This window comes from Hydra vulgaris, chromosome 15 (genome assembly GCF_038396675.1).
Source record: "Hydra vulgaris chromosome 15, alternate assembly HydraT2T_AEP".
In the NCBI taxonomy this organism is placed as follows: Eukaryota; Metazoa; Cnidaria; class Hydrozoa; order Anthoathecata; family Hydridae; genus Hydra; species Hydra vulgaris.
In genome coordinates this window covers 6,317,501-6,345,289 of record NC_088934.1, presented here as the reverse complement: position 1 = coordinate 6,345,289, position 27,789 = coordinate 6,317,501, and the positions used below count along the sequence as shown (strand labels likewise).

The 27,789-nt window shown below is 27.8% G+C and overlaps 1 protein-coding gene across 1 annotated transcript in view; it reads right to left on the bottom strand.

Annotated features, from left to right (window-relative positions):
* The window catches only part of LOC136092274 (flap endonuclease 1-like), a 65,317-nt gene that overhangs the window by 27,491 nt on the left and 10,037 nt on the right, over positions 1 to 27,789 (bottom strand). Inside the window, exons 2-8 of the mRNA XM_065820110.1 lie at positions 25,815 to 25,917; positions 23,304 to 23,363; positions 23,075 to 23,117; positions 19,893 to 19,956; positions 10,647 to 10,684; positions 623 to 694; positions 65 to 115 (exon numbers count right to left, since the gene is read on the bottom strand). Of these exons, the coding sequence (XP_065676182.1) occupies positions 65 to 115; positions 623 to 694; positions 10,647 to 10,684; positions 19,893 to 19,956; positions 23,075 to 23,117; positions 23,304 to 23,363; positions 25,815 to 25,917 (431 nt within the window). The remainder of the gene's footprint in view (positions 1 to 64; positions 116 to 622; positions 695 to 10,646; positions 10,685 to 19,892; positions 19,957 to 23,074; positions 23,118 to 23,303; positions 23,364 to 25,814; positions 25,918 to 27,789) is intronic.

Here is a 27,789-nt window from a genome sequence, read left to right as displayed (position 1 = left end):
ACTTTATAAACTTTATATATAAAATTTCTTTGTATTAAAATTTTTATAAATAAAATTTATCAACCTTTCCGCCTTTAACAAGCTCAGCACACTGGGCCTCTGCTTCACATGGAGCCTAAAAATAAATTAACTATATAAAAAAATATGAATGGGGGAAATAAACCCAACTCTACAATTAGTGATGTACTGATGGCAAATGCCGATTGTGGCTAATAATAGGTTTAATGTATTTATTTAAGGGTATATAATAATATTTAAGATTTAAATTACATATTTAAAACGTACCTATTCATCAGAAGTGATGGGATCTACTAGCCTATGCTATTAGTAACCAGCAACCAATTAATCGGCTTAACCATTGGCCAATTATTCGGTCGATGGCATCGGTTGAATAATCAACATTGGCCGATGCATTGTCATTGGCTAATAAGCCAAATCAATCTAGTGCATAGGCACACCTTATATATGCAAATTACATACCTAATATTAAGATATTACTTTTATATACATACATTTAGTCCTACTATTAGCCCCAATCGGCCTTTGCCGATGGCACATCGCTATCTACAAGAATCAACAAACTTCATTATAAATGAAATTAAATGCTCAAACATTTTGTTACATCAATGTAAGGAACACCCATAAGGTCCAACAACTCTTTACATTCTTTGTTATGCTGAGGCGTAACTTTAACCTAAGAGATAAAATTAATTCAACTTGAAAATACAGATGCATTAGATCATAATAAAAAATGAGTACTTAAAAATCAGATTCATACTGATAAACAATAGAACAATATTATAAATCATCTTCATGTAAAAATGGAGCCATGCCATAAGAGTAATACAACTGTTATAGAAGATTTTAGGATAGAGTGAATCTTATAAATGCAATAAAAATACAATAAAAAGTTCAATAAGTTATTTATACATACTTATCTAATAATCTATACTCATGAATATGGAAAATTATCCCTATTATCATTATCTCTAATAGAAAAAAATGCGTAAATAAATTAACACCTGTGGTAAGATATAAACTTGAATATGCCAGGTATTGTACGAGAACTATTAGAAAACCTATTAGTAGAAGAACTATTAGTAAACTTTTAGTAATCTAACTATTAGAATACTTAGATTTTTTGAATACTTAACCTACTTAAGAAATACAAAATAGAATTTATGGTTCAATTTATCAATGATGCAAGAACTTTATTAAATTATGTCTTTATTTGTCAAGTTGAAAACTTTACTTATGTTTAACTTTTACAAATATATTTTGTAATTATTTATGCTAATTTAAATCTTTTATATAACAACAGTGATGAACATACTATTTCTACTTATAGAAGAACACAAAGCTTTAACTTAGAAATCAGAGCACCCCAGAGTGAAAAGTAAGGATATTTAAGATTTCAATAAACAATGATCAGTAACCTAGTAATGAGAGTATAAAATTGTGCTCATCTTAAGAAATTTTAAGTTATTTGCTTGATATTATAAAAAAAATTTGATAAAAAGTTTTTTTTATCAAAAATATTTTATACAATCAAGCAAATAGATAAAACTTGTTTAATTAAACAGTAAAGTTTGCATATTGTTTAAAAAAAGATATATCAATATATTTAGCTTTATATTTCTATTTTAAATCAGAATTTTTTAATTGAAGTAAAACAATTGAATAAAGTTTTGAAGATCGGAAAGGTTGGAAAGTTACTCCTAATTGGAAATAACAATGGAAGGAAATTTTTATTTTAAATGCTGGTTTTATCTATAAAAAAGCCTATCTACGTTTTCTCAGACAAAAAATTAACACAAATACTTATTTTTTTAAATTAATCTTTTTTTTTTTCCAAACCATAATATAATCTTAATATTAATACTACAGAAACATTTAACCTTTAATGTTCAATGTCGTTTTATTAGTTACGTTGAAACTTTTTTCCTTATGAAATTTAATTATTAGTTTGATATATTACATAAAGAATCATACTAAGATAAATAATCATCGTTAAGATCATATTATAATTGAAGTAAGTATATAAAATAGTTGTATATACATTTTTATTAGATAAAGTAGAAAGGATTTTAATTTTTATTAGATGAAGTAGCAAGGATTTTAAGTAGAAATAATTTTAATTTTTTAAATCATTTATATTTTGTTTGTTTTAGCTTTACTTATAGCAGTTTAATTATTTTATTTTTTAGAAAGAAAATAGGGGTATGGATGCTATTTAAAGTTATACTAATGCTATTTCCATAAAATGGTTATTACTACTTTGAAATTTCTGTGATGTTATTAACTATTTTTGTTCTTTTTTAGAAAATTTAGAAAAATTAAATTAAAATTTTGTGCCAACACAGACATGGCATGTCACATGTTATTGCATGTTAAAGTTAAATTTTGTTATGAGGATTACAGTTCTTATGAAAAAAAAAAAAGGTAAGGAGTATTGTTTGTAAATATATATTTTGTTTACTTTGAATCTTTTTAAATTTTCTTGCGTCATTTTTAAAATTTTTGTTTGCACGCGTTTATTGTTTGCATTTATGCTTTTTCGATATGTATGTGTATGTGGTAATAAGTGCTTTATAGTTGTTTTATCAATGTGTTTTTATAATAATGTAAAGTGTTGTTTTATTGTTTGTGCATGTGTTAACATGTGTTATATAATTGTTTTTAAAAATGTGTTTAAATATGTATAAGGTATATATTTAACCTTATATACATATTTAAACACATTTATTGTGTTTAAAGTCGGTACATATGTTTATATTATGTTGTTTCAAAGTGCTGTGACTTGGTAAACGTGTAGAGTAAGATTTGTCAACTTTGCCAGCCAATTGATGTACTTATAACAGAGGGTTACACGATAGTGTTTAGTGTCAAAAAATACATAATAATGTATTTTAATAACATTTTGCTTAATGTTCTTACTTACGTTCTGTTACATATGAATGTTATCTTACTTAAGTTATGTTATATACATATTATATTAACTTATGGTGTGTGCTATTGTTGTGTGTTGTTGCTGTGATGTTTTTTTTGTTATCTTGATAGACATTTAGCTTATCTTCATGTTGGTGTCTATAGTTAAAAATGGTAAATAGGTAATTTTATTAAAAAGAACAGCTTTTAATCATTCACTAAAAGCCAATACAAATTATTTTGCCATATATACAATTTGTTTTATCTCAATTTGATTTTTTGTCTTTAGCTGTTTACTACATGATTTTGCTATAAATATTTTGGAATCATGATGTTCCAGCATAAATTATTTTGTAAAAGCTAACATGAAATAATAATATTTTACATCTACTACTCTGGTAAATCACAACAGCTTTTCTCTATAAGGTGCATTGATTTTCATTTTTTGTATGTAATATTTTTCTTATTTATTTACTTATTCATTACATTTTTTATTTTAGATTTACCAGATAATGTATTAATGTGGTATAGAAGAAGGAAATGTAAAGTTTTGTGAATTTTTGAAAAAAACGTTTACTAATAATTTTTTTTGAAGAAATAACTTTTAAGTTTGCAACAAAGGGTTTACAACGTTTTTTTATTTTATTTTTCTTTGTTAGCAGTATGTTTATTATTAGAATTGCAAGTTTTTAATAATTTTTTTAAATTATTAAAAACTTGCAAAGCTAATTTTTTTTCAAACATTTCCTAGCTGATATATATATATATATATTTAAAGTCATTAGATTATTGTATAATTTATCTTAAATGACAGTCTGTTATATATAAAAATTATTTCTGTGTGCTATTTAGAGTAGAAAAAAAAATTATATAGGAAAGATCGCAATCTTCAGGATTCGTTTAAGATTTTTTGTTACTACTTTCAATTAAAAGTGAAGTTTAAATGGATGATATTAGGCTAGAACCAGATATTAGTTTAGAAAATGGAAATATTATTAAGCAAGTTGTTTGTGGCACAAATGAAAGAAATAGACTTAGGCGAGATGAAATTAATAATGGACAAAATGCTGCTCGGCAAACAGCAAATAATTCGAACCCAAATGAGGAGAGCTTGGTTAGGTGAGTTGAAAATAATTGTCGCAGAAATGAAAGAAATAGACTTAGGCGAGATGAAATTAATAATCGACAAAATGCTAGAAATGCTACTCGGCAAGCAGCAAATAATTCGAACCCAAATAAAGAGAGCTTGGTTAGGCGAGTTGAAAATAATCATCGCAGAAATGAAAGAGATAGGCTTAGGCGAGATGAAATTAATAATCAACAAAATGCAAGAATTGCTGCTAGATACAAAAGAATGCATTGTATAGCAAGAAGTAATACTATTCCAGATTATAATTATTTAGGAGAAATGAATTATATTTGTCAGCATTGTGGTGCTAAAAAATTTCCTGATGAAACACATTTTTTATGTTGCCATAATGGAAAGGTAGTTTTGTCGCAACCTTCATTATTTCCACAAGATTTAGAAGATTTATTTAAAGGAAACTATGCAGATAGAAATGCCAATTTGAATTTTTTTAAATGTATTAGAAATTATAATGCCTATATTTCTTTTGCTTCATTTGAAGCTAATGAAGTTCAACCCATGAATCATGGGCCGCCATGTTTTAGAATATGTGGTCAAGTTTTTCATTGTATTGGTAATTTAAGACCAAATAAAGATGTTCTGACATATTGTCAACTATACATCTATGATCCACGGGTGAGGTCAAATTTATTTAAGTGCTGATCAAATTGATACTGATGACCTTAATGAAAGAAATAACTTTCCTGTTGAGTTTTTGAACAGCTTAACTCCTTCAGGTATGCCACCTCATTGTTTAAAATTGAAAATTGGTTGTGTAATTATGCTACTTAGAAATTTAGATCTCAAAGCTGGGCTATGCAATGGTACTCGAATAAAAGTTTGTGCTCTTCAAAATAATTATATTGATGCAGAGGTTTTGACAAGTGTTTCCGGTGGTAAACGGGTTTTTGTTCCTCGAATTCAGTTGGCTCCAGCAGATTCTAATTTACCTTTTGTTCTAAAACGTCGTCAGTTTCCTGTCAGATTGGCTTATTTAATGACAATTAATAAAAGTCAAGGTCAAACATTTGATAGAGTTGGGGTATATCTCAAAAAACCGTGTTTCTCTCATGGTCAACTATATGTTGCATGTTCAAGAACTAGAGCATTTAATAGTTTGTTTTTCAAAATTGATAAACATCTCTTTCGAGGTATGGTAGGTGGAAAGTGTTACACAAATAATGTTATATTTTCTAATGTTCTTAATTTATAGTCTTTAGATTTTCATTTCGAAAATTTACTGTTTGTAGGTTGTGAGCACCTTTTGTATGTATAACTTTATTTATTATTTTAATTTTTTTTTTCATAGTTTTTGATAAATATATGTCATTTAATATTGTTATAAAATGTGTTTATATGTGTTATATAAAAACCATATTTGTTTATAGTTGCATATATGTTAAAATTATGTTGATTCCATGTTTTATATATTTTTTATGGAGAAATATGTGCAATAGGTGAAAGAATTATTTATTATAAATACAACATTTTTAAACTGTTCGCATTTTACTCATATTTTTATTAAAATTAAATTTTTCACAAGTTTAACCCTTTTTAATTTACTTTTTTTTTTGTTATTATTATTTTTAGCATCCTCTTCATTCTGTGAAAATGGTTAGGTTATGCTTTATATTTTGATTAAAAAAAAAATGTAATTATTTTAAAATTTTATTATATCCTTTTATTTGTAATTTTAGAGTTGTTAACATTTGAGGAATACTAAAGATATTGCTCCCAACACCCAGGGCTTCTCTCGGAGAGGTCCTTCAATAAGTGGCGAAGTAATGGCGGTATGGATGAGCCATCCTTTTAATGGAGGGCTCATCCATACCGGGGTATTGGGAGACACCGAAGAAAAAACTGCAACCAAAAGGTTGTAAATGTCTTTCAGTGAAGATATTTATAACTTTTTTGTTGCTGCTGTTTCTTCAGTGAATTTTTTTTTTTTTAATTTTTTAATTTTTTTTTTTTAATTTGTAATTTTTTTTTATAATATATTGTTGTATATTTGTTTTGTTTTTGTCTTTTTTAATTAAAGTTTTATTTGTTTTTCACCAATTAAACTTAAATATAGTTAAATTGATTCATTACCCAATCATCATAATATGATGCTACATTCTATTTGTTAAAAATAATTAATTGGTAGTTTAATTTATTGAAAACACTGCTTTTAAAATTTACTATAAGCCAAGACTATTTATCTATATAAATGCAATTTATATCTCTATTTGATTTTTTATCTTTAATATTTTTAGTTTGGCTCCTTGAAGCATTTGTTTTTTTGCTTTTTAAAAATATTTTATCAAAATATTTTAAATCTATTGTAATGTCTTTTAAATTTAACTAAAGTTTACTAAAAGCCAACATGAAATAATGTCATAAAACAACACCGACGAGCTGCATTATGACAGCAGTTTAAGTATGACAACAGGCTACCGAAAAGCAGGTAATTTGTTTTCCAGTTTATTTTTTATTTTTTTATTTTTATTTTATGTCTACTTATCTGCTACAATTTTTATTTTAGGTTTGTCATATGACGCATTAATGCAATATAAAAGATCGAAGTTTACATATTTTTTACAATTTGTTATACACATGTTTGATTGTAAATTAAAATTTTTTTGTTTGAAACGTATTTGTACTCAATTGCTTAGTTATTTATAATAAATTTATTTAGTTGTGTGCATTTAGTGTTTTAAAGACAATTTCCTTTTTTAAAGAAACATGTATCAAGGGGATACCAAACAATTAATAACTCATGAATAATTTACGTTCACTTCATATTATTCTTCGATGAAAAAAAGGATGAAGTTTATTTTAAAGTAGCATTTGCTAACTATTATTTTTTATAGTATTCTTGGTTTTTTATTGATCGCCACTATTTTTTACTTATTAACTTTTGATTAGTTTAATATACATGTGATTTAAAATGATTTCAACATTTTTAGTTTCATAATTAAATATATTTTTAAAAATGGGTTGTACAGTAAAAAAAATCAGCAAAAAAGGACCAGGGGATAAGGAAAAGTACACTGTTCAAAGCAGTTTAAGACGATCTCTATATCTGTTAAAATATCCCATAAATGAACTTCCAGTCAACCAGCTGCCCAGTGTCAAAAACGTCTTGCAATACTTTCATTTTTTGAAATCTTCAAGGTAATCTTAATATCTAGTTTTCAGATAATTTGTTTACTTAATCCACAATTCATAAATGTAAATATATATTTCAGTTGATTCTCTTTTATATAGGAAGATTTCAGTCCAGCAAAGAAATTATTGCCTGTCCAACAAAAACAGGAACCAGAAGTCTAGTTTGTCAGTATAGAGCATGAGAAAGATCAATCAATAGATGTGTAACTTTAGCTGTCACTGACATCTGGATAAAAGCTGGTTTTACGTGCAATATTATTAGTGAAAGATCTGTTAGGTCAATTTTACAACAAAAAAAATTATTGTTGGCTTATCTTGTTTTTTAGTAACTTCAGCTATGTAATATTTTTCAGAAAAAGGATCCTAAAACTCACAGAGAAATATAACAAGATGAAAGGATGGAGTTAACTAAACTGGAGTTCAAGCAAAGGGATCTGGACTCAAAAGCAAGTAGATTTCCAGGTTGAGGTTAATACCTTGTTTGATATATCTGTTCCTCAAATAATTGACATGATAACGAAAGGTCAGAGAAGAACAGAAGAGGCAAAGAAAGAAGATGTAGCCTTCTATGAAGACCAGAGATCTAAAAGGAATATGACCATGACTGCACAGCAAAGTAAAGAATTTCGAATAAGGGCTCTGCAAAGAAAGTTAAAATAATTTTTCCAGTAATTTCCTGTGAGAGACTGAATCAAATGCTATTTTGAAATCCAAAAACAAAACATAAACTGAAATGTCCTATTTATACGCTTGCGTGATTAAATCTAATGTTTCCAACAGGTTTGTGATACAACTTTTGTTATTAACAAAACCATGTTGCTTTTTAGAAATTAAATTGTTTTCAATGAGAAACACCATCATACAATTGCTTATAATTCGCTCCATAATTTTACCAACCATTGATGTTAATGAAACCTGTCTATAATTTATTGCATCTAGTTTATTGCCCTTTTTGAATAACGGAACAATGTTTGCACATGACCATAACTTTGGAATAATTCCTGTACTAAAAGATTTTTGAAATATTAATGCTAAACAACTCAACAAAGTTTCTGTACATTCACTTAAAACTTTTGAGTGAACATTATCTGGAACTACTGATTTGAACATGTTTAAATTACTCAAATGTTTCTGAGTTGTAGAAATACTAAAATATAGATCAGGACATTTTTTTAAAAGATTTTTGCCTAAATCTTCTTAAAGAATTTTTATCTAAATTCAGTGTTTCACACCTTTTTTCATATCATATATTTTTCACACCCTATTTCATATTTTCTAAGCCATTTTTCAACATTCATTAACACCAAGTCCTTCAAATTCTTGTACCCAGTTAATGTTATTGAAATACAAATTTAATGCTTTATAGTTCCCCTTTTTCCATAAAAATTTTTTCCATAAAAATTTGAAAGAATTAAGTAGTTGAATGATCAGAAAAACATTTTTAAAAAGAGAAAAAAAGGACTGCAGAAACATTTGACTGGTTACAGAAGCAAACAGACAAGGAAAGCACAGACAAAGCTTTGGATGGACATATTGAATTTGAAGATGTTAGCCCATTTGAAAGTTCCATTTTATGTGAAAAAAGTGATGATTCTGAACTTGATGTATCCAAATCAAAAAAATTGAAAATAATTTTAGAATTAACACCTGATAAACTAATTGAAGCTACTTCTGCTGTTAATGTTTGGTATAGAATCTGTGTTAGGCCTCAGGCTGCTATAATTTCTGCTTCTGCAATAAAGCAGGTGTTGACTTGCATGAGATTAATTTATCAAGATTTACTCTACACAGAAAAAGATACAGAATTATTGAAAATCTTAGTAACTATTATTCACAAAAGTGATTAAGTTTATTTGTTTTATTATCTTTTTTATTTTAAATGTACAATTTAATGAATTTAGACACTACGACAGGATCTTGTTGATATTTCAAAAGGAAAAAAACTCATAGTCCATTTTGATGGGAAACTGGTTAGACAGCTGGAAGAAGAAAATGATCTGACAGTTACCTGTGAGAGAATTGCAGTTAGTGTAACCAGTCCAGTTTTGGAACTTAGAGATGATTTTTTGCTTGGCATAGTACAGGCAGAAAATTTAACTGGGTCCGAGCAGGCGCATTTAATCCTCATTCTCTTGGAATACTATGATATTGCCAACAATATCATTGGGGTTTGCTGCGACACAACTACATCCAATACTGGAAAATTTGTGGGAGCAGTTACAATCCTATCAACTATCTATAATACAAGTCTTGTCTGGTGCATGTGTCGTCGCCATATTATTGAAGTATATATTAAACATTTGATGACTGCAAGTAAAGAATATCCTGAGTTTTCTCAATCAATACCGAAAAGCATACAAAATCATACCTGGTATTTAAATCAGCAGCTTGTTGCAATGGCTTTAGTGGATGATGTTGAAAAAGACGAGAAGAATATACTCCAAAAACTCTTACAGTTTCCAGTTCCTGAAAAGTTCCTGAAAAGTAAACCTAAAATGCCTGTAATCACACTGTCTACAACACTATCAAATTTAGTTGGTGATCAGAGCTGGTTTTGTTTTGCCTAGCCCAGGTTTCCCATGACCAGGTTGAGTTAGCTGCACAAGAGGACTTCACTGTTTTAGACAACTTTAAATTTTTTGTTAAAAATATGGAATTCACCAATGATTGTGCAGAAAGAAATATAAAACTAATCCAAGACTTTATTAAGTCATACTAAAATGAAGATATGAACCAGAATGTCTTGTTGGTTGCAAAAAAACCACAGAAAAACGTTGAATACATATCTGACTATAACCCAGCTAAATCAAATTTGAAGTGCTTGTGATATTTGCTCAACATTTCTTTCCAAAATTCTTCAACATATGCAACATATATTTCGCATAAATTTTATTATAATAAATGTTTAACATAACTTTTTTTCTAATATTTACAAGTTTTATCGTAAAAATAGAAAAAAATCAAAAAATTTCAAAAACCTGAAGTTTTACACCAAGCACTTACAACTGTTTAAATTTGAAAATTCTAATATATTTGGTCATAATATACCTAGTAACCAAGTTCTAGATAGCGCACATCTCTTTTCTCCAAAAAAAATACTTTTTTAGGACACCCTAATCAACATATCAAATATTCGCAAAGAATTTTACAGAAGATTATCAGGACAGTAATTTATGAAAAAAATTGCTCTAGAGATCAATGTGTGCATCTATCAAACTTATACAAATTAAAACCTTTACAAAGTAACTTTTATTTTAATAAAAGTTGAATAGAAATTCATACCAATATAAATTTTTTTCTAAATTACATACTTTTCTTACATCTATTTTTACAAATATTATACAAAGTGATACAAATACTTTAAAAAAGAAAGTTTAAAAAAACAATAAATTTAAAAAATTTGAAAAAATGCAATAAATACATAACTACAAAAAAATATTACCAATCTTCTAGAAAATTTATCAATATTTTCTTGATCACCTTCAAAGAAAAAAAAGACTCAAAAATTAATGCTAAAATAAAAAAAGTTGTTTGCTATTATTATAGATAGATAGATATTTATTAGAAACATCAAATACATGTTCTAAAGGATACAAAGATGGACACCAACAGCATGCCCATAAATAAATTCAAAAAAAAAATATGCACCACTACAAAACAATAATAAAATTATAAAATTACAAATATTATAAAGAAACAAAATTATAAAGAAACAAATAGTTGTTCCTTTTTGAATAAATATTTGTCAAAAGAGTTAATCTTATTTTTAAATGATAAAATATTTTTGGTATTCACGGCATCCGAGGTCATATTGTTCCACATGTCACTAAGTCAATTTCAAGGTGCCGAACTACAAGTGATTCCAAACCAAGCTACTGTAGTCTATTATAATAGGACAAATTTCTAAGGTTCCTAATTTTCTTAGTAAATTTTTGTTGGACACTTTCAACTGTTTAATCAATCCAATTTGGTGTGGCGACCAAAATGGAGAACAATATTCTAAAATTGGTTGTATATAGGTAGTGAAAGCTCTAACTAGGATACAAGTGTAGCGACTTTTAAAACATTTCAAGATTATGTATGCTCTAGAATTAGCTTGATGGATGACATTAGAAATGTGTTTTTTATAATTAAGGTTACAGTCCATTGTAACTCCTAGATCATTTGGGTTGAAGGACCAAGCTAAAGTACACTCACCTAGTTTATAGTTAACCTTTATACCTTTGCATAATGAGGGAGATGCTATTCTAAGTGAAAAACACTTACTATTAGCAATTTTTAGTTGCCACATATCTGCCCATATTACGAGTCTATTTAGAGCAACAACTAAATCCTGGCTTAGATCCATGTGAACCATATGAACTATATAACTTTATATCATATGCATAAAGTCTTTACGACAATCCAGATTATTAGTTATAGCAGTTAAATCATTAATATATAATAGAAACAATGTAGGACCTAACACACTACACTGTGGTACTCTACTAACAATATGTATTGAGTTTGATAGAGAACTACCGACCTTAACTTGTTGATATCTATTGGTAAGAAATGCGGAAATCCAATTTAGAAGATTACCTCTCATGTTATACGATGCAAGTTTCGAACGCTTTTTGGTTATACGATACAAGAGTCAAACGCTTTTTTGAAATCAATATATACAACATCCAATATTTGGTGGTTATCAAGTGCGGTGTTCCAATCATTTGCAGATTCTAATAGATTTGTACAAGTGGAGTAATTGTTCAGGTAACTATGTTGATTATGAGTTATTAGGCTACGTTGAGTTAGGTACTCTATAACATGCACATTGATCATTCTTTCCATGACGCAACAACAAGTGCATGTCAATGAGATGGGTCTATAATTATTTGGATTCGCAGTAGCTCCTTTTATAAAAATTGGAGAGACAAAAGCATGGCACCGTTGATTAGGTAAAGAACTAGACTTCAAACTGGCATCAAATATAAAGGAAAGCGGAATACACAATAAATGAGCTAACTTTTTCAGAAGTATGTTAGGTATGCCATCAGGATCGTACAATATGCTAGCTTTAATTTCAGTTTAAAGATTTATACACTGCTTCTGGTGGAAATTTTACTGTTTCAATACCTATTGAATCATTAACATAACTATTAGTAAATGGAGAATAATTGTTATCATTCATAAAGACAATGCCAAAGTCTTTGTTAAACACATCAGCGATTTCTTCGTTACTTCTAGTTATTTTGTTATTATTGTTTTTGTCTTTAAAAGGATAACTGTTTTTAGAATTATTAAGTTTTTGATTAACATAATCAAAAAATTTGATGATATTGCTTTCATTTACTAGTTGAAGCTCAACTCTTATTTGGTAAATATGTATTGTTTCTGTACATTTACTAGAGTATTTGTTATATGCCTTTTTGTGAGTAATGTCTTTAGTATTTGACCATCTCTTCCATAAGAATGCTTTACGATTTAACATTTTCCTGATAAACCTTGGGTAGCGATTTCTTTTTTTGTACAGATGAATCTTTCTAATTGGAACAAATTGGTAAATACCATTGCAAAGATGATTGGAAAAAACGTTCCAATAATTCTCAACTGTGAAAACAAAGGAAAACTCGAAATCCCAATTTATATTGGATAAATAAGATTGAAAGCCATCAATGTTAGCATTAATGAAGTCATAGAAGGATTCAGTATTTTTTTTTGACTGATTGAAATTATTTATATTAATAGAGAAGTGGACTGTATTATGGTCACTTGTGCTGAAAGGACATTCAACTAAAATAAGACTAAGAAAGGAGACATTTGAAAGTACAAGGTCAAGAATATTGTTTTCACAAGTAGGTTCCTGTACAAATTGGTGCAAACCAAGACTGTTGACTAAATTTAAAAAAAGGCTATAGCACTTTTCATTTGGTGATACGTAATTAATCCAGCCCATTTTAGAAAAATTAAAATCGCCGACAATAATAGAGATAGAGTGGCATAGATTATATATAAATGAAGTCATAAGTTCAATATAGACCACATCGACTGGGGTGTAAGAAGGTGGGCTGTAGCATGTAATTAAACGGAGGTTACGGGATCTAAAGTTTAAGTCTATACAGATGATGTTGATATCCATGTCAGTTTGAGTTATTTGTACTTGCTCCGATTTAATGTCATTTCTACAATAAATAGCTACTCCTCCGCCAATTTTGATGAGACCCTTACAATAGATAGTGTAATCTTTCGGACAAACAACCAGATATTTAACGCAAATAACGGCAGGTTTATTTGCCTCTGTAAATACATAAAATTCGTGCAACTTATAGATATAGCGTGTTTGTTTTTTTATGGGGTAAACTAACTTTTGAATTTCTCATGAATCAAGCAGAAATGTGGTTTTGTAAATTATTATTTAGTTTGATTGTGTGTCTTACACAAATCAGAACAAAAAATATTTTTTTGCACTAGTATGCATTTTACATAGAATCTTGTAAAATATGCATTATTTATTACATCTTTTATCATAATAACATCACTTGTTGAATTTTAAAACTACTTGGGAAACTCATTCTTGTTAAATTTTCTTTTGGTAATTTAGGGATTATTATTATATTAATTTTATTTTAAATAGATGTTTTGTTTTTCAATGCATAAAAAAATCTTTTCAAAAAACAAAGTTTAAAAATAGAAGTTGGTGCTGGTCTCAAATCTGGAGATTAGTAACTGATTAGAGAGCTTGATTTTTACTAGGGTATGATTGAGGGTTATATGTATATATATATATATATTATATATATATATATATATATATATATATATATATATATATATATATATATATATATATATATATATATATATATATATATATATATATATATATATATATATATATAGTAGTAAAGATGTTACAAGCATTTGTAGACATATCAGGAGTAACTCACCAATTTCCAATGCAATTAGAAAATCAAGACTTTGACAAAAATAAAAAAGAAGCAAAAAGTGTAAGAGTTGAAAATACTTTTTAAATTTAGTTCTATTTTCAATATATTAGCAGTTTAATTTAAATTTAGTTTCTTGCAACCTTTTTTTATTTATTGCAGAATTAAAAAGCAAATAGTATATATATATATATATATATATATATATATATATATATATATATATATATATATATATATATATATACACATAATGTTAGTTCACCTCCCTAAGGTTGAAAAGGCCACTACAGAGGAGGAAGCTACTTTAGTTCTGGTTACAACCTCTTAACTCTATAACTGTATTTTGGAGTATACAAACCTTGACAAACAAGGCTGATTGACAGAGAAACAAGTTAAGCATGGTACTACCAGGCACGTGGTAGGGATCAGACTCGGATCTTCTTGCTTATGAAGTGAGCGCCCTACAACTACACTACTACTGCATAAAAGTATTTGTCAATGTTATAAAGCAAAGAAATGGCATTTGCAAAATTCTAAGCGGTCATAGAGAACTTAGAGTCTGTGTATTATCCTAAATTTTGCTGTTAACAAAATATTTAAACTTGTAATTACTAAGTGTATTTGACTCGATGTAGAACACTTGGCTCACCATCAGGTAGTTGTAAAGATGTAAATCTTGGAAGTACGACACTCAAAACGTTGCTCTATAGTGGGATCTCAGAAGGCCACCGGGGACCTAGGAAACTTAGGGAGGTAAGCTTAACTTAGGGAGGTAAACTTAAGCAAAAAATAAAAAAAAATCATGTAAGAGTTTAATTAGATTAGTCAGAAGTTTTCTTTCTGTTGTAGGGTAATGTTTTAAAACTTTTTAATAGTATTAATTTTTAGTGATGTACCAATGACAAATACCGATTGTGGCTAATAATAGGTTTGATGTATTTATTTAAGGGTATTATAATAATATTAAAGATTTAAATTACATATTTAACATGTACCTATTTATCAGAAGTGATTCGACCTACTAGCCTATGCTATTGGTAACCAGCAACCAATTAATTGGCTTAACCATTGGCCGATTAATCAGCCGATGGCATCAGTTGATTAATCGTTATTGGCCGATGCATCATCATTGGTCGAAGCATTGTCATTGGCTAATAAGCCAAACCAAACTGGTGCATAGGCACACCTTATATATGCAAATTGCATACATAATATTAAGATATTACCTTTATATATATACATTTAACCCTATTATTATAGCACCAATCGGCCTTTGCCAATGGCACATCACTATTAATTTTTATAAATAGTATTAAGTATTGTTTCAAAGTCAATAAATTATTAACTTTGAAGCAATACAAAGTTGCATAAAATTAACTTTAAAACTTTTTTTTTTTAAAATATTAAAATAAGTTTTCAAGTTAATTTTATGCAACTTTGTTAGTATGTAAGTTACCTTTGTCATTATTTAGTATGTTGTATTATGTTTACCTTCATCATTCATGAGTATTTAGTTTCTGAAAACAATTGTTTTGATTGCAATTTTTTTAGCTTATGAAAGAAAGCTTAGAAAAAAGCTTAGAAAAAAGCATAGAACACCATTCAAAAAAATTTCTTTAATTAAAAAAATGACTTGATTAGAAAACAAATTGATAAAGTGATTGAACACAAAAAAAGAGTGTCTTATCATGTTTATTTTACAAATTTTGAGCCAAAATTTGTTTACAAGATACTTTAAAAAACAAAAATCAAAAGTTTGAATAAATAGAAATATAAAAACATTCTAAATTCATGTTTAAAAAACTTAGCAACTTTTTGAATATAAAATTTCCTATAAATTACTCAGCTATTTGTTATTTCGAGAACAAATAAACACGTCCTGTTAGCTTACTTATTCAGTAAGCTGACAAGACAGATTGTTACTACTAGCTAGAGCAACTTTTTTAAATTTTTGACAATTTTATATGTTGATGTATGTTTTACCATGTTATTTGTTATGATCTCAAAATTATGCTAATTTGGAACATAGAGAAAACTTTACTTCTAAATAATACATTTTCCTGCCCCTCATATCATTTTTATATTATGCCTTATACCATTGTAATTTTTAATCTTTAGTTTTGTTTTGACAACACTTAATCACTCATCTTGAATCTAATAACGTACTTTCTGATCATCAAGATGGATTTCGTTCTACAGCCAATTTGCTAACAGTAATAACCGATAGGTTTTATCGTACATTAGATAGTGGCAGAGAGGTTAAGGTTATTGCCCTTAACGTTTCTAAAGCTTTTGATAAAGTTTGGCATGTTGGTCTTCTCCATAAGCTTTCTTCTTAAGATGTATCAGGTACTATCTTTAAGATAATTAATTCCATCCATTCCAATCGTAGTATAAAAGTTGTCATTGATGGACAGCACTCTTCTTCATACCCTGTAACATCAGGGGTTCCTTAAGATTCTATACTTGGCCCTATATTTTTTTTAATTTACATTAACAATCTTTCAGATATTTTCACGTCTAGGGTGGCATTGATCGCTATGATACTACCATTTATTCTTGTCTTGATAAAAAGCCAAAACTCTCTGATCATTTGAAGCGGGCATTTGAGCTTGAAAAGGATCTCACTTCTGCTATAGCATGGGGCTCACACTGGCTGGTGAACTTTAATTCAGATAAAAAATTTTTTCAGTCAATCGTTAATGCAATAATTTAGATCTTCCTATATTTATGAACGGTGATGTACTCGATGAGTCATCTCCCCTTCATCTTCTAGGATTAACTCTTACTTCCGATATTTATTGAAAACCATATATCAAATCCATTGCAAAATTAGCATCTGCAAAGGTTGCATTTCTTTATCATCCTCAACACTTTCTTACTCTGGATTCTATTCTTTATCACTATAAATGTCTAATCTGTCCTTGTATGGATTACTGTTGCCATATCTAGAGCAGATTTTTGAATGACGCACTTTCTCTTTTAGACAATGCATAGTAAACATAGTTGGACATGCCCTTGCAGCCAACCTTCAACTATTGTCACATAATGAGTGCTGGTCTAAAGAACTTGCGTCTCTTATGCCGTCTACTAAAATTCATTCTTGTTTTACTCGTCATTCAATTAAGTCTCATTGTTTTACTGTGAGTGTTCTTAAGTGATCCAAAATAATATAAAATAAATATAAAATAAATCTTATTTGTCCAGTTTTTCCCTTGAACATCAGTTCTTTGGAATTCGCTTGCTTCATCTTGCTTTCCTGATTCATATAATTTGCAATCTTTTAAGTCATCTGTCAATCGTTATCTTGCTCTATAAACTTTAACTTTTCTCTTCCAGTAACTTCCAACTCTAATAGTAGTTGCTTGCAGCCTTGTTGGAAGCGATGACGATGAAAAAAAAAAACTGTCAAAATATGCTTTGTTCAAAAAATGATTTTCCTTTATTCTTAATGTTCTTCATTTTTCACTCAGGCATTCACTGCTTTTGTGTGACTATTTGGCCAAAGTTTTCCAATAAAACAAACCCAATTGTAATGATCTTTAGTAGTACTGATCGATCGGATTTATATTACATATTACAGATCTGTTGTCACTTCAAAATTGTTTAAAGAAAAATTTCTAATACCATATTTGTGTACGAATTAAAACTAATCAAATGTTGAAGCAGCTAAAAATACATTTTGAAGTTTATATATTGTTAATATTGAAGTTATATTAGTAACAAAGTACGCCACACATAGTTTATGCGTATTTTATTTTTAATTTATGCATATAAATTCTAATTAAAAATGATTTATTTCTTTTATTTGAAAGCTAAATCCAACATGTTTTTTTTTTAAATTCCAGTTGAACTTTATCATATTATCTGCTTAATCGTACCCTGGTTGAGTTGAACTATTTGCTAACTTATATAGTTTTTTGACAAAAAAACTTCACTTAACTAGAACTTTTAATTTGAATTGCATTAAAGTCCATGTAATAAAATATTAAAACTTCAATGAAATGCAACACTTCTATGAAAATTACAAACATAAATGTTGAAAAATTATATTATACAAAAATTATAAATATCTAGCGTGATATTTCTAAATATCTAGCGTAATATTTATAAATATCATATAAATAAATGTCTAGCGTAAAAAGTTTATCAAACTAAAACTTCACTTAAACCTTCGATTTCATACAGGTTTGATCCCATTCTATTAATTAATGACTATCATATTTAAAATTCAAAAACATAAAGACGTTGAAATATCAAATATTTTTTGTCAAATATAAGTTAATATAAAACTAAATATTTCACTGGTATCTATTTATTAAAAAAGTTTAAGCTAAACACAATTAAAAATAATAAAAAAAAAGTTTCAATAAATAATACAAAAACAAATATATTTGTAATATAACTTTCGAATAGAAACTTTTTGAAGCGTGGTCACAAACAAAAAAAGTAAAATGTAACGCCACTGGTTTCACAAACGCATTTCACAAAATATAAGTCAGTATATAAGTTATTTATATATTATATTTATATAAGTATATATATACTTACACTAATATATGTTATATTAGTATAAGTCTATTATATATTTATTAAGTATATAATCAAGTATATAAAGTATTATTCACTTGATAATAATTAAATGGCGCGTTCAATATAAATTAGAATGCAGTTTTCTGTTTTGTATAAACAATGAATGAAAAGTTATGAAGTCATTACTGCTAACAGATAAAATGGAATGTTTTCTATATTCAAAACATTTTGTCCCAATGCGAATAGAAAATTTAAATTAAAAAATTAAAACTTTATTGAATTTTAAAAAATCAAAAGTTTTAATCTACAAGATTTTATAAAAGATTTTTCACACATCTTTTGTAAATAAAAGAAATATTCTTATTCTTTTTATTATTATTTTTGACTATTATTTATTTTAAATTAAATTAAAAACGTTTCAGTTGTCCACAATTAAGCATGTTAATTCAAATCCAATAGGAAACAAAGTTATATAGCCAACTTTTAGTAAATGGTGATATTTCATTGTTTTTATTTAATATCAAAGCTGCACTAACATATTATTTCAAGCAGATAGACATATGCACTAACTAAAAAACCAAAGCTTTTTTGTCTGATTTCCTAGACTTCAGATGAAAAAAATTCAAACAAAAAATCATCTGGTATGCTTTTGAGTGACCCCCTTTTCATACTTGCGTACGAAATTTATGGATGGCTCCATGGCAACCAACATCCAACTCTAAATATTGCTCTCAAAGACTTGATGTTGAGCGAGGATAATCGCGCTTGTTAATAACGTGTTTCAGTATTACAAGCGCGAAGTATAACACTGGACAATTTTATTCATCACATGCACTGAATAATATTAGATTCTTAATACAATTTAAAGTGTATGATTGAATTGAAATGAAACCCTAAATAATAAGCTTTAACTGCAAATATATAGTTTTGATAATTTTGTATCATTTTAATTTTATTTTAATAGAAGATATAAAAAATCTAATAATTAAAACATGTCCAAAATGGGCAACTTGGAAAATTTAAAAAAAATTTTTTAATTAAGTTTTTGTTAATTATTTAGTAACCAAGTTATTTTTAGTCAACAAAGAAATTGTTTTTAAAAGTTTTAGAGTTGAATTTCTTTTTTGTACCTAGTTTACTTAAAAACTTATTCATGTGTGACTGAAAAAAAAAACAAATGGAAAAATCATAAAAAGTCCTGATAAAAACAGTTACTAAAAGCACACTACCTTGTTCAGTAGCTTGATCTAATAACTTTTGAGCTTCTTCCCTTCTTTCAGTTCGTTTTGCAAGCTAAAGAGTTAAACTATTAAATAAAAAATCTAAAGTGCATATATATACATATATATTCATATATATAAACAGCCTGGGAAATTTGAAGGATTTGACATTGGCACAAAAGTTTTGTACTTGATTTTTTGCTTTCTGTTACAAAAGGGGTTATGATTTATTATGAAAGCATTGCTTTACAAGAACATAGCTTTAGACAATAATATTTTAAAGAATGTAGCAATTAAACTTTATGGAAGCATGTAGCAAATTTATGAATTATTCATTTTTTGGTTCAAAAAAAAATTTAACTAATAAAATTAATTAATTTTGAGGTCCAGACCATAACTTCATGTGCAAAATTAACATTGTCTCCATTGTTTAATTATTTATTTACTTTAGTAGCAATGGGGAAAAAAAGTGACTTATCTCCCCATAAAAGGGGTCAGATTAACGTTCTCTTGGAGAATACAGAACTTACTCAATATCAGATAGCTTTAAAATGTGTGGTGACTCAAAGCATCGTGTCAAGCAAAAAAAAAACATGCAGCATAGCTCAACTGGTACTCCAAAACATAAAGGAAAATGCGGAAGAAAGCGGATATCTTTGCAACAAGATGATTGAGCTTTGGTGAGACTCTCTAAATCTAACCACAAAATGACATCACCCAGATTAATCGTTGAAATGAACACTTAAGTGTTCACATGAGTTGCAGGACTGCGAAGAAGAAGAATTGAAGCTGGTTAGAGGGCATATCGACTAAGAAAGAAACCGAAATTGACCACTGCAATGAAAAAGAAAAGATTACTATGGGCCAAACAATTGTCCACGTAGACAGTGGAGGACTGGAAAATTGTAAGTTGTCTAAATGTTTGATTACTTCCACACTGTCAAGAAAAATAATTTTTAAATTTGATTAGCGACAAACAAATTAAATTAAACTTAATTTAAATTACTAGAAAAGATTAATTGTAATAACTGTACAACAGTAGTCTGTGTAATCAGCCTACAACAGTAGTCTGTGTAATTCACTGTATATGTGTATGTGTGTGTTTAAGGTGTGTTTCTCTGATGAATCAACACTGGAAATATTGGACAACAATTACCGCTATGTAAGAAGAAGACCAGGAGAAGAATTTCTTTCACTGTCTCTGGTGCAGGTCAAACATCTGACTAAAGTCATGGTTTGGAGCATGATATCTTTCAAAGGACCTGGACGTCTATACATTGTAGATGGCATGATAAATTCTAAACAGTACAAAAAAGTTATAAGAACTTGTCTGATTTTTCAACTGGAGGACTGGTTTCCTGATGGGAACTGCATTTACATGCAAGATGGGGCACCCTGCCATACAGCAAACATTATCAAAGATTACTTTGTTGATATTGGTATGGAGGTGATGCCTTGGCTGGCAAGTAGTCCTGATATAAACCAAATTGATGGGATGTGGCACAATCTGATAGACAGAGTAAACCAGGTTACCACCACTAACAAACATGACCTAATCAAACGCATTGATCATATATAGTTTCACAACCTGGATATTACACAGTTAATTTCCAAATACTATGCAAGTATGCCAAATAGAACTACAGCGCTTATAAAAGCCAAGGGTGGTGCAACCAAATACTGAAAACATGTGCCCAATGATTAAATTGTACACAGTACATGTATGTTTGCTAAATTTGGGCTTATATATTGAACACGAAAAATAAAAACCAGTTTTAAGTGTAAAAAAACAAGCTTTTTTTTGCCAATTATCATAATAATTTAGCCAGTACTTATATATATATATATATATATATATATATATATATATATATATATATATATATATATATATATATATATATATATGCAGTAGTGGTGTAGTGGTAGAGCGCTCGCTTCATAAGCGAGAGGTTTGGAGTTCGATCCCCACCACGTCCCTAGTAGTACCGCACTCAACTTGTTTCTCCGCGCAGCAGCCTTGGTCGTCAAGGTTCGTGTTTCAGAGTTATAGAGTTGAGAGAGGGTTATAACCACAATTAAGTAGCCTCCTCATCTGTAGTGGCCTTCTGGGCCTTGGGGAGGTGAAATAACAACAACAACAACAACAAAAAATACACACACAGTGGTGTACAATGGATTTTTAGACATTTGAGTTTTGACACTTACAGGCATTGTGCGAACTCCAAACTTTTGTATGTTTATGCTTATATCAAAAAAGAATGTTTTGCAAAGAATTGGGGTGATTGGACTTGAGAACAAAAAAACCCTAACTTTTGGGACCACCCAGCCCTTAACGTGAGAGCAATGAGTTTATAAAATATTTTCTTTACTATTTTTATCTAAACTCGTATTCATCAACAAATTTCAAGTTTCATGCAATAATCTCTTAGTGTTCAGTTTTTATGACCATGCCATTTTTACAGCCCCCTCAAATTGAGGAGGGTTAAAACTTTATATCGTCATAGTTTTTGAAAAATTAGAGATTATTGCATGAATTTGTTGATGAATATAAATTTAGATAAAAATAGTAAAGAAAATATTTTAAAACTCTTTGCTCCCACATTAAGGGCTGGGACCCAAAAATTAGGGTTTTTTTGTTCCCAAGCTCCAATCACCCTAATTCTTTGCAAAACATTCTTTTCTGATATAAGCATAAACATATACATTTTGGAGTTTGCACAATGCCTGTAAGTGTCAAAACTCAAACATCTAAAAATACAGTGTACACCACTGATATTGATATATATATATATATATATATATATATATATATATATATATATATATATATATATATATATATATATATATATATATATATATATATATATATATATATATATATATATAGAGAGAGAGAGATATATATATATATATATATATATATATATATATATATATATATATATATATATATATATATATATATATATATATATATATATATATATATATATATATATATATAGAGAGAGAGAGAGAGAGAGAGAGAGAGAGAGAGAGAGAGAGAGAGACAGATATATATATATATATATATATATATATATATAGATTACTGGAGGTACTAAGCTCCTGGGAATGTGTTTTAAAATTCTTTAATATTGCATTAACAAAATTATTATTTAATAAGAAGAAAAACTAGAAAATACTTCTCCAGATTTCATCATAGGAGGCTTTCCATCAAAGACATATCTGAAAAAGATAATGAATAAAAATAATGACTATTATAAAAAATAATAACAAAAAACATAATACTATACAAATATAAAAAAATAGTTAAAAATACTACATTAAATGTTAAAATTAAATTTAAAATAATATATATGTTACAAATATTGTAAATAATTAAAAACATAAAACTTATTTTTGAATGCTTACACAGGTTTGATGCCATTTTCAAGCATTCTAATAGTTCTATAGAACAGTCCCATAAGATGGCTAAAAGAAAAAAAATACTTCAAGTCAACAATAATATTGGAAAAAACTGAAAAAGTAAAATTTTTAGTATAATTGACACAAATAGCTCATTATAAAATGAAAACAATTACTATACTGACACAAAGCGCTCATGCAAAGAGTATATTTAGACATCACGGCGCAAAAAACAACACTTGTTAAACTTATAACAAGAGAAAAAACCACGGGCTTAACTAAACTTTTTTGTTTTAATGTTTTTGTGAACTAATTTTTATTAAGCTTTTATCAATGTGTTTTTTGCAACCTGTCAAGGCTCTTGTTTCAAAACTACAGGATTGCAAGAGGGTTACAAACTAAATAATTGCTTTTACTATTTAAAACAGGTTTGTACAATTTAAAAAATTTAAAAATTAAAATAAAATTAAAAACGTTTTCAAAAATTGATAAGAAATTAAAATTAAGGATATTTTCTATTAATAACTTGTTTCCCATCAACAAACATTTAGTTTTTTTTTACTTAGTGATGTTTTTTTATTTTGTAAAAGATGCAATTGTCTCCTTGACTGTAGTGTTCTTGGTAATGTGAATACAGTAAAAAAAATCATTTTCAGTTAATATTAAAAAGTAAAAGATTGTTCATTTTTCTACTTTGACATATCAAATGACATAATATATTTTAGTTTTAGTATATTACCATAATATTTATGCTGAAGCTATACCAGATCCTTTTTCCACAGCTTTAGTGGTATTATGGTGCCACCGAAATATATTTTATATAAAATACACACACACGCACATATATATGAGAGAGAAAATTAAAATTTAATAATCAGGGCTTGATTTAAGTGTATTGTGATCGCGAATTGCGATTGCTTTTCACACCTTTGTAATTAGCTTTTTCTTTAAAAAAATATTTTCGCAATTTGTTTGTTTTTTTTGTCAGTTTATTCATTTTCATTTTTTAATTTAGTATTTTTTTTGGCCATTCTTAAAAGTAATGTTTTTGCCTGGAGGTTTTTATTCAACATAAAGCGCTCTTGAATTTAAATTACCTAAAATCTCTGCGTGATAGCCAATAATATTTTAAAGTTATAAGTTGATTTACTGAATAGAAAGTTCATTACAGTAACTTTACCTTTGAATCAAATCAAAACAACCAGTTAAGTTACTAAAGTAACTTACAGTTACTCACCTATTAAATTTACTTAATATACTCAAAGACTCACAAAAGTTAGCCATGCAAATGTTTCTGTTTTATCTTATATGTTGTTAACACATAATAAAAGCTTTCAACTAAAAATTATTGAAACAAAAAATCTTGAATTGAATATGACAAAGGCCTAGAAATATTAAATTATTTAATAACATTAAAATTACTTTTAAAAAATAAACTTTTAACTTTATATCTTTTTGATCGGAAATTTTAAATAAAATACAGCAGTGCACAAACTAATTTACAAACAATATGACTTGTTCAGATTGTCATTAGATATATATAATGAAAGCAAAAATTTTAATTTCAAAAAACCCTTCAAAACACTTTTTCTGATTTTATTTTATATCTAATAACAACATGTACTAAACACATCGTTTACCTAAGTAATATAACATACAAAAAGATAACAATAAAGAATACAATAAGATAACAAGATACAATAAGATAACTGAAACATTTTTATACTTTTCAATGCATTCAAAACTGTTTATAAATCTTAATGTCATTTTGCAACTTACAAACCAAAGTTTTGCAATGCCATGGTTATACAACAATAGGAAGCACTAGAAGGCCATGAAGGCCACTACAGTCGAAGAGGCTACTTTAGATGTGGTTACAACCCTCTCTTAATTCTATAACATTGAAAAACAAACAAAAATAGGCTGCTACACAAAGAAACAAGTTGAGTGCGGTACTACCAGGGACGTGGTGTGGATCAAACTCCAAACTTCTCTCTTATGAGGACCCTCTACCACTACACCAGTATAATCAAGGTAGAAAAAAGAGGGCCTAATAAAATAATTTTAATTATTAATTTTAATAAATAATTTCTTCAACTCTTACCAAAAACAACAATTCCAACAACAATGTCATCTTCATTACAAATCAACATTACACAATGCTAATTTGTAATGGAAACAATAGCGACACACGTACACTACACAACATCAACTGCAATGAGTAAATAATTGTAAAGATATGCTTTACTTTTTTATAAACAACATTTGTGCACCCTAAAATGTGTTTCCCAAAAAAAATAATAAATATTTAAACCACAGCTAAAACATCAGTCCATAAGCAAATTATGAGCAGTTAGATATTAACCAAACAAATCAGTATAGCGTGGCCTGGCACCAAGTTTTTATAAGTGTTCAAAATCATCTATACTAATTGACATTAATCTGAAAATTTTAAAAAACCAAACTATTCATCACTAATATAAAACTAATTTTTAATTTTTATATTGAATAAGTTACCTTGTAGTTTCACCAGAATCATTTGTTAGTTGGTTTCCTTCAGATCGAACTGCAATAAGAAACTGATAAATACTCATTGATGCATCAATAGCAATTTTGCGTCCTAAAATAATGAAAGTTCAATTTCTAATGACTTATTTCTTTGAATTATCTTTATATGCTAAATGAACTTAAAAAACATTCTATTCAACAAAAATAAAAATAGTAAAAGAAATAAAAATCGAAAGTAAAATTTTTATTTATATAAAAATTTGTTTATTAACAGAATATAAAAGACCAATAAGCCCATATGTGTGTGTATATATATATATATATATATATATATATATATATATATATATATATATATATATAAATATATATAAATTAGTAGAAACACTTGTAATACATAATTTATATATATGTGTGTGTATGTTTATATATATGTATATATATATATATATAAAATTCCTAACTGGTTGTCAGAAAGTTTTTCCGTATTTTGTTGACACAAAAAAAAAAAAATCCAAGACCAGAATTTTTTTTTTTTAATTGATAGACTGCCTGGCCCAAGCAAACTCTCAGTCGATGTAACAGCACTCCCTTGCGAGTCAGGCTATAAGATAGTCGATGTAGCAACACTCCGCGCATGATTTACAGTAATGAAAATAAAAATAAAAACATTGCTTATATTATTAAGAAGATTCAGAATGTTTTAAAAACATTCATCATGTTTTTAAAAACATTCATCATGTTTTTAAAAACATTCATCATGTTTTTAAAAACATTCATCATGTTATTAAAAACATTCAGCATGTTTTTAAAAACATTCAGCATGTTTTTAAAAACATTCAGCATGTTTTTAAAAACATTCAGCATGTTTTTAAAAACATTCAGCATGTTTTTAAAAACATTCAGCATGTTTTTAAAAACATTCAGCATGTTTTTAAAAACATTCAGCATGTTTTTAAAAACATTCAGCATGTTTTTAAAAACATTCAGCATGTTTTTAAAAACATTCAGCATGTTTTTAAAAACATTCAGCATGTTTTTAAAAACATTCAGCATGTTTTTAAAAACATTCAGCATGTTTTTAAAAACATTCAGCATGTTTTTAAAAACATTCAGCATGTTTTTAAAAACATTCAGCATGTTTTTAAAAACATTCAGCATGTTTTTAAAAACATTCAGCATGTTTTTAAAAACATTCAGCATGTTTTTAAAAACATTCAGCATGTTTTTAAAAACATTCAGCATGTTTTTAAAAACATTCAGCATGTTTTTAAAAACATTCAGCATGTTTTTTAAAACATTCAGCATGTTTTTAAAAACATTCAGCATGTTTTTAAAAACATTCAGCATGTTTTTAAAAACATTCAGCATGTTTTTAAAAACGTTTATGGTCAATTGAATTTGCATTTTTGCGGCTTTTTTAAAAAACAATTAATTTGTAATTAAATTAATGGTTTTAACTTTCTGACAATACGGAAATGTTGGACGAAAGTCAAAAGTGATTAAAAGTGACGTATTTGTTGGCAAAAGAATCATTTTTTACCTACTCCCAAATGCAACAATTTATATATATATTTTTTGTTGTAATTCACCTCCCCAAGGCCGAGAAGGCCGCTACAGAAGAAGAGGCTACTTGTGCTTATAACCCTCTCTCAACTTTATAACTCCGAAACACGAGCCTTGATGAACAAGGCCGCTGCGCGGAGAAACAAGTTGAGCGCGGTACTACCAGGGTCATGGTGGGAATCGAACTCGGAACCTCTCACTTATGAAGCAAGCGCTCTACCACTACACCTCTACCACATATATATGTATAGATATATAGATATGTATATATATATATATATATAAATTATAAATTATGTTACTGTATTCTACAAATAGAGTGCTCAATGTTCTAAAAGAACAGAGCAATAATAAATTGGTAAAAACACTTATCTAATTTTTGATTACTTCAACGATGTGTTTCACCATCAGTAGGTTC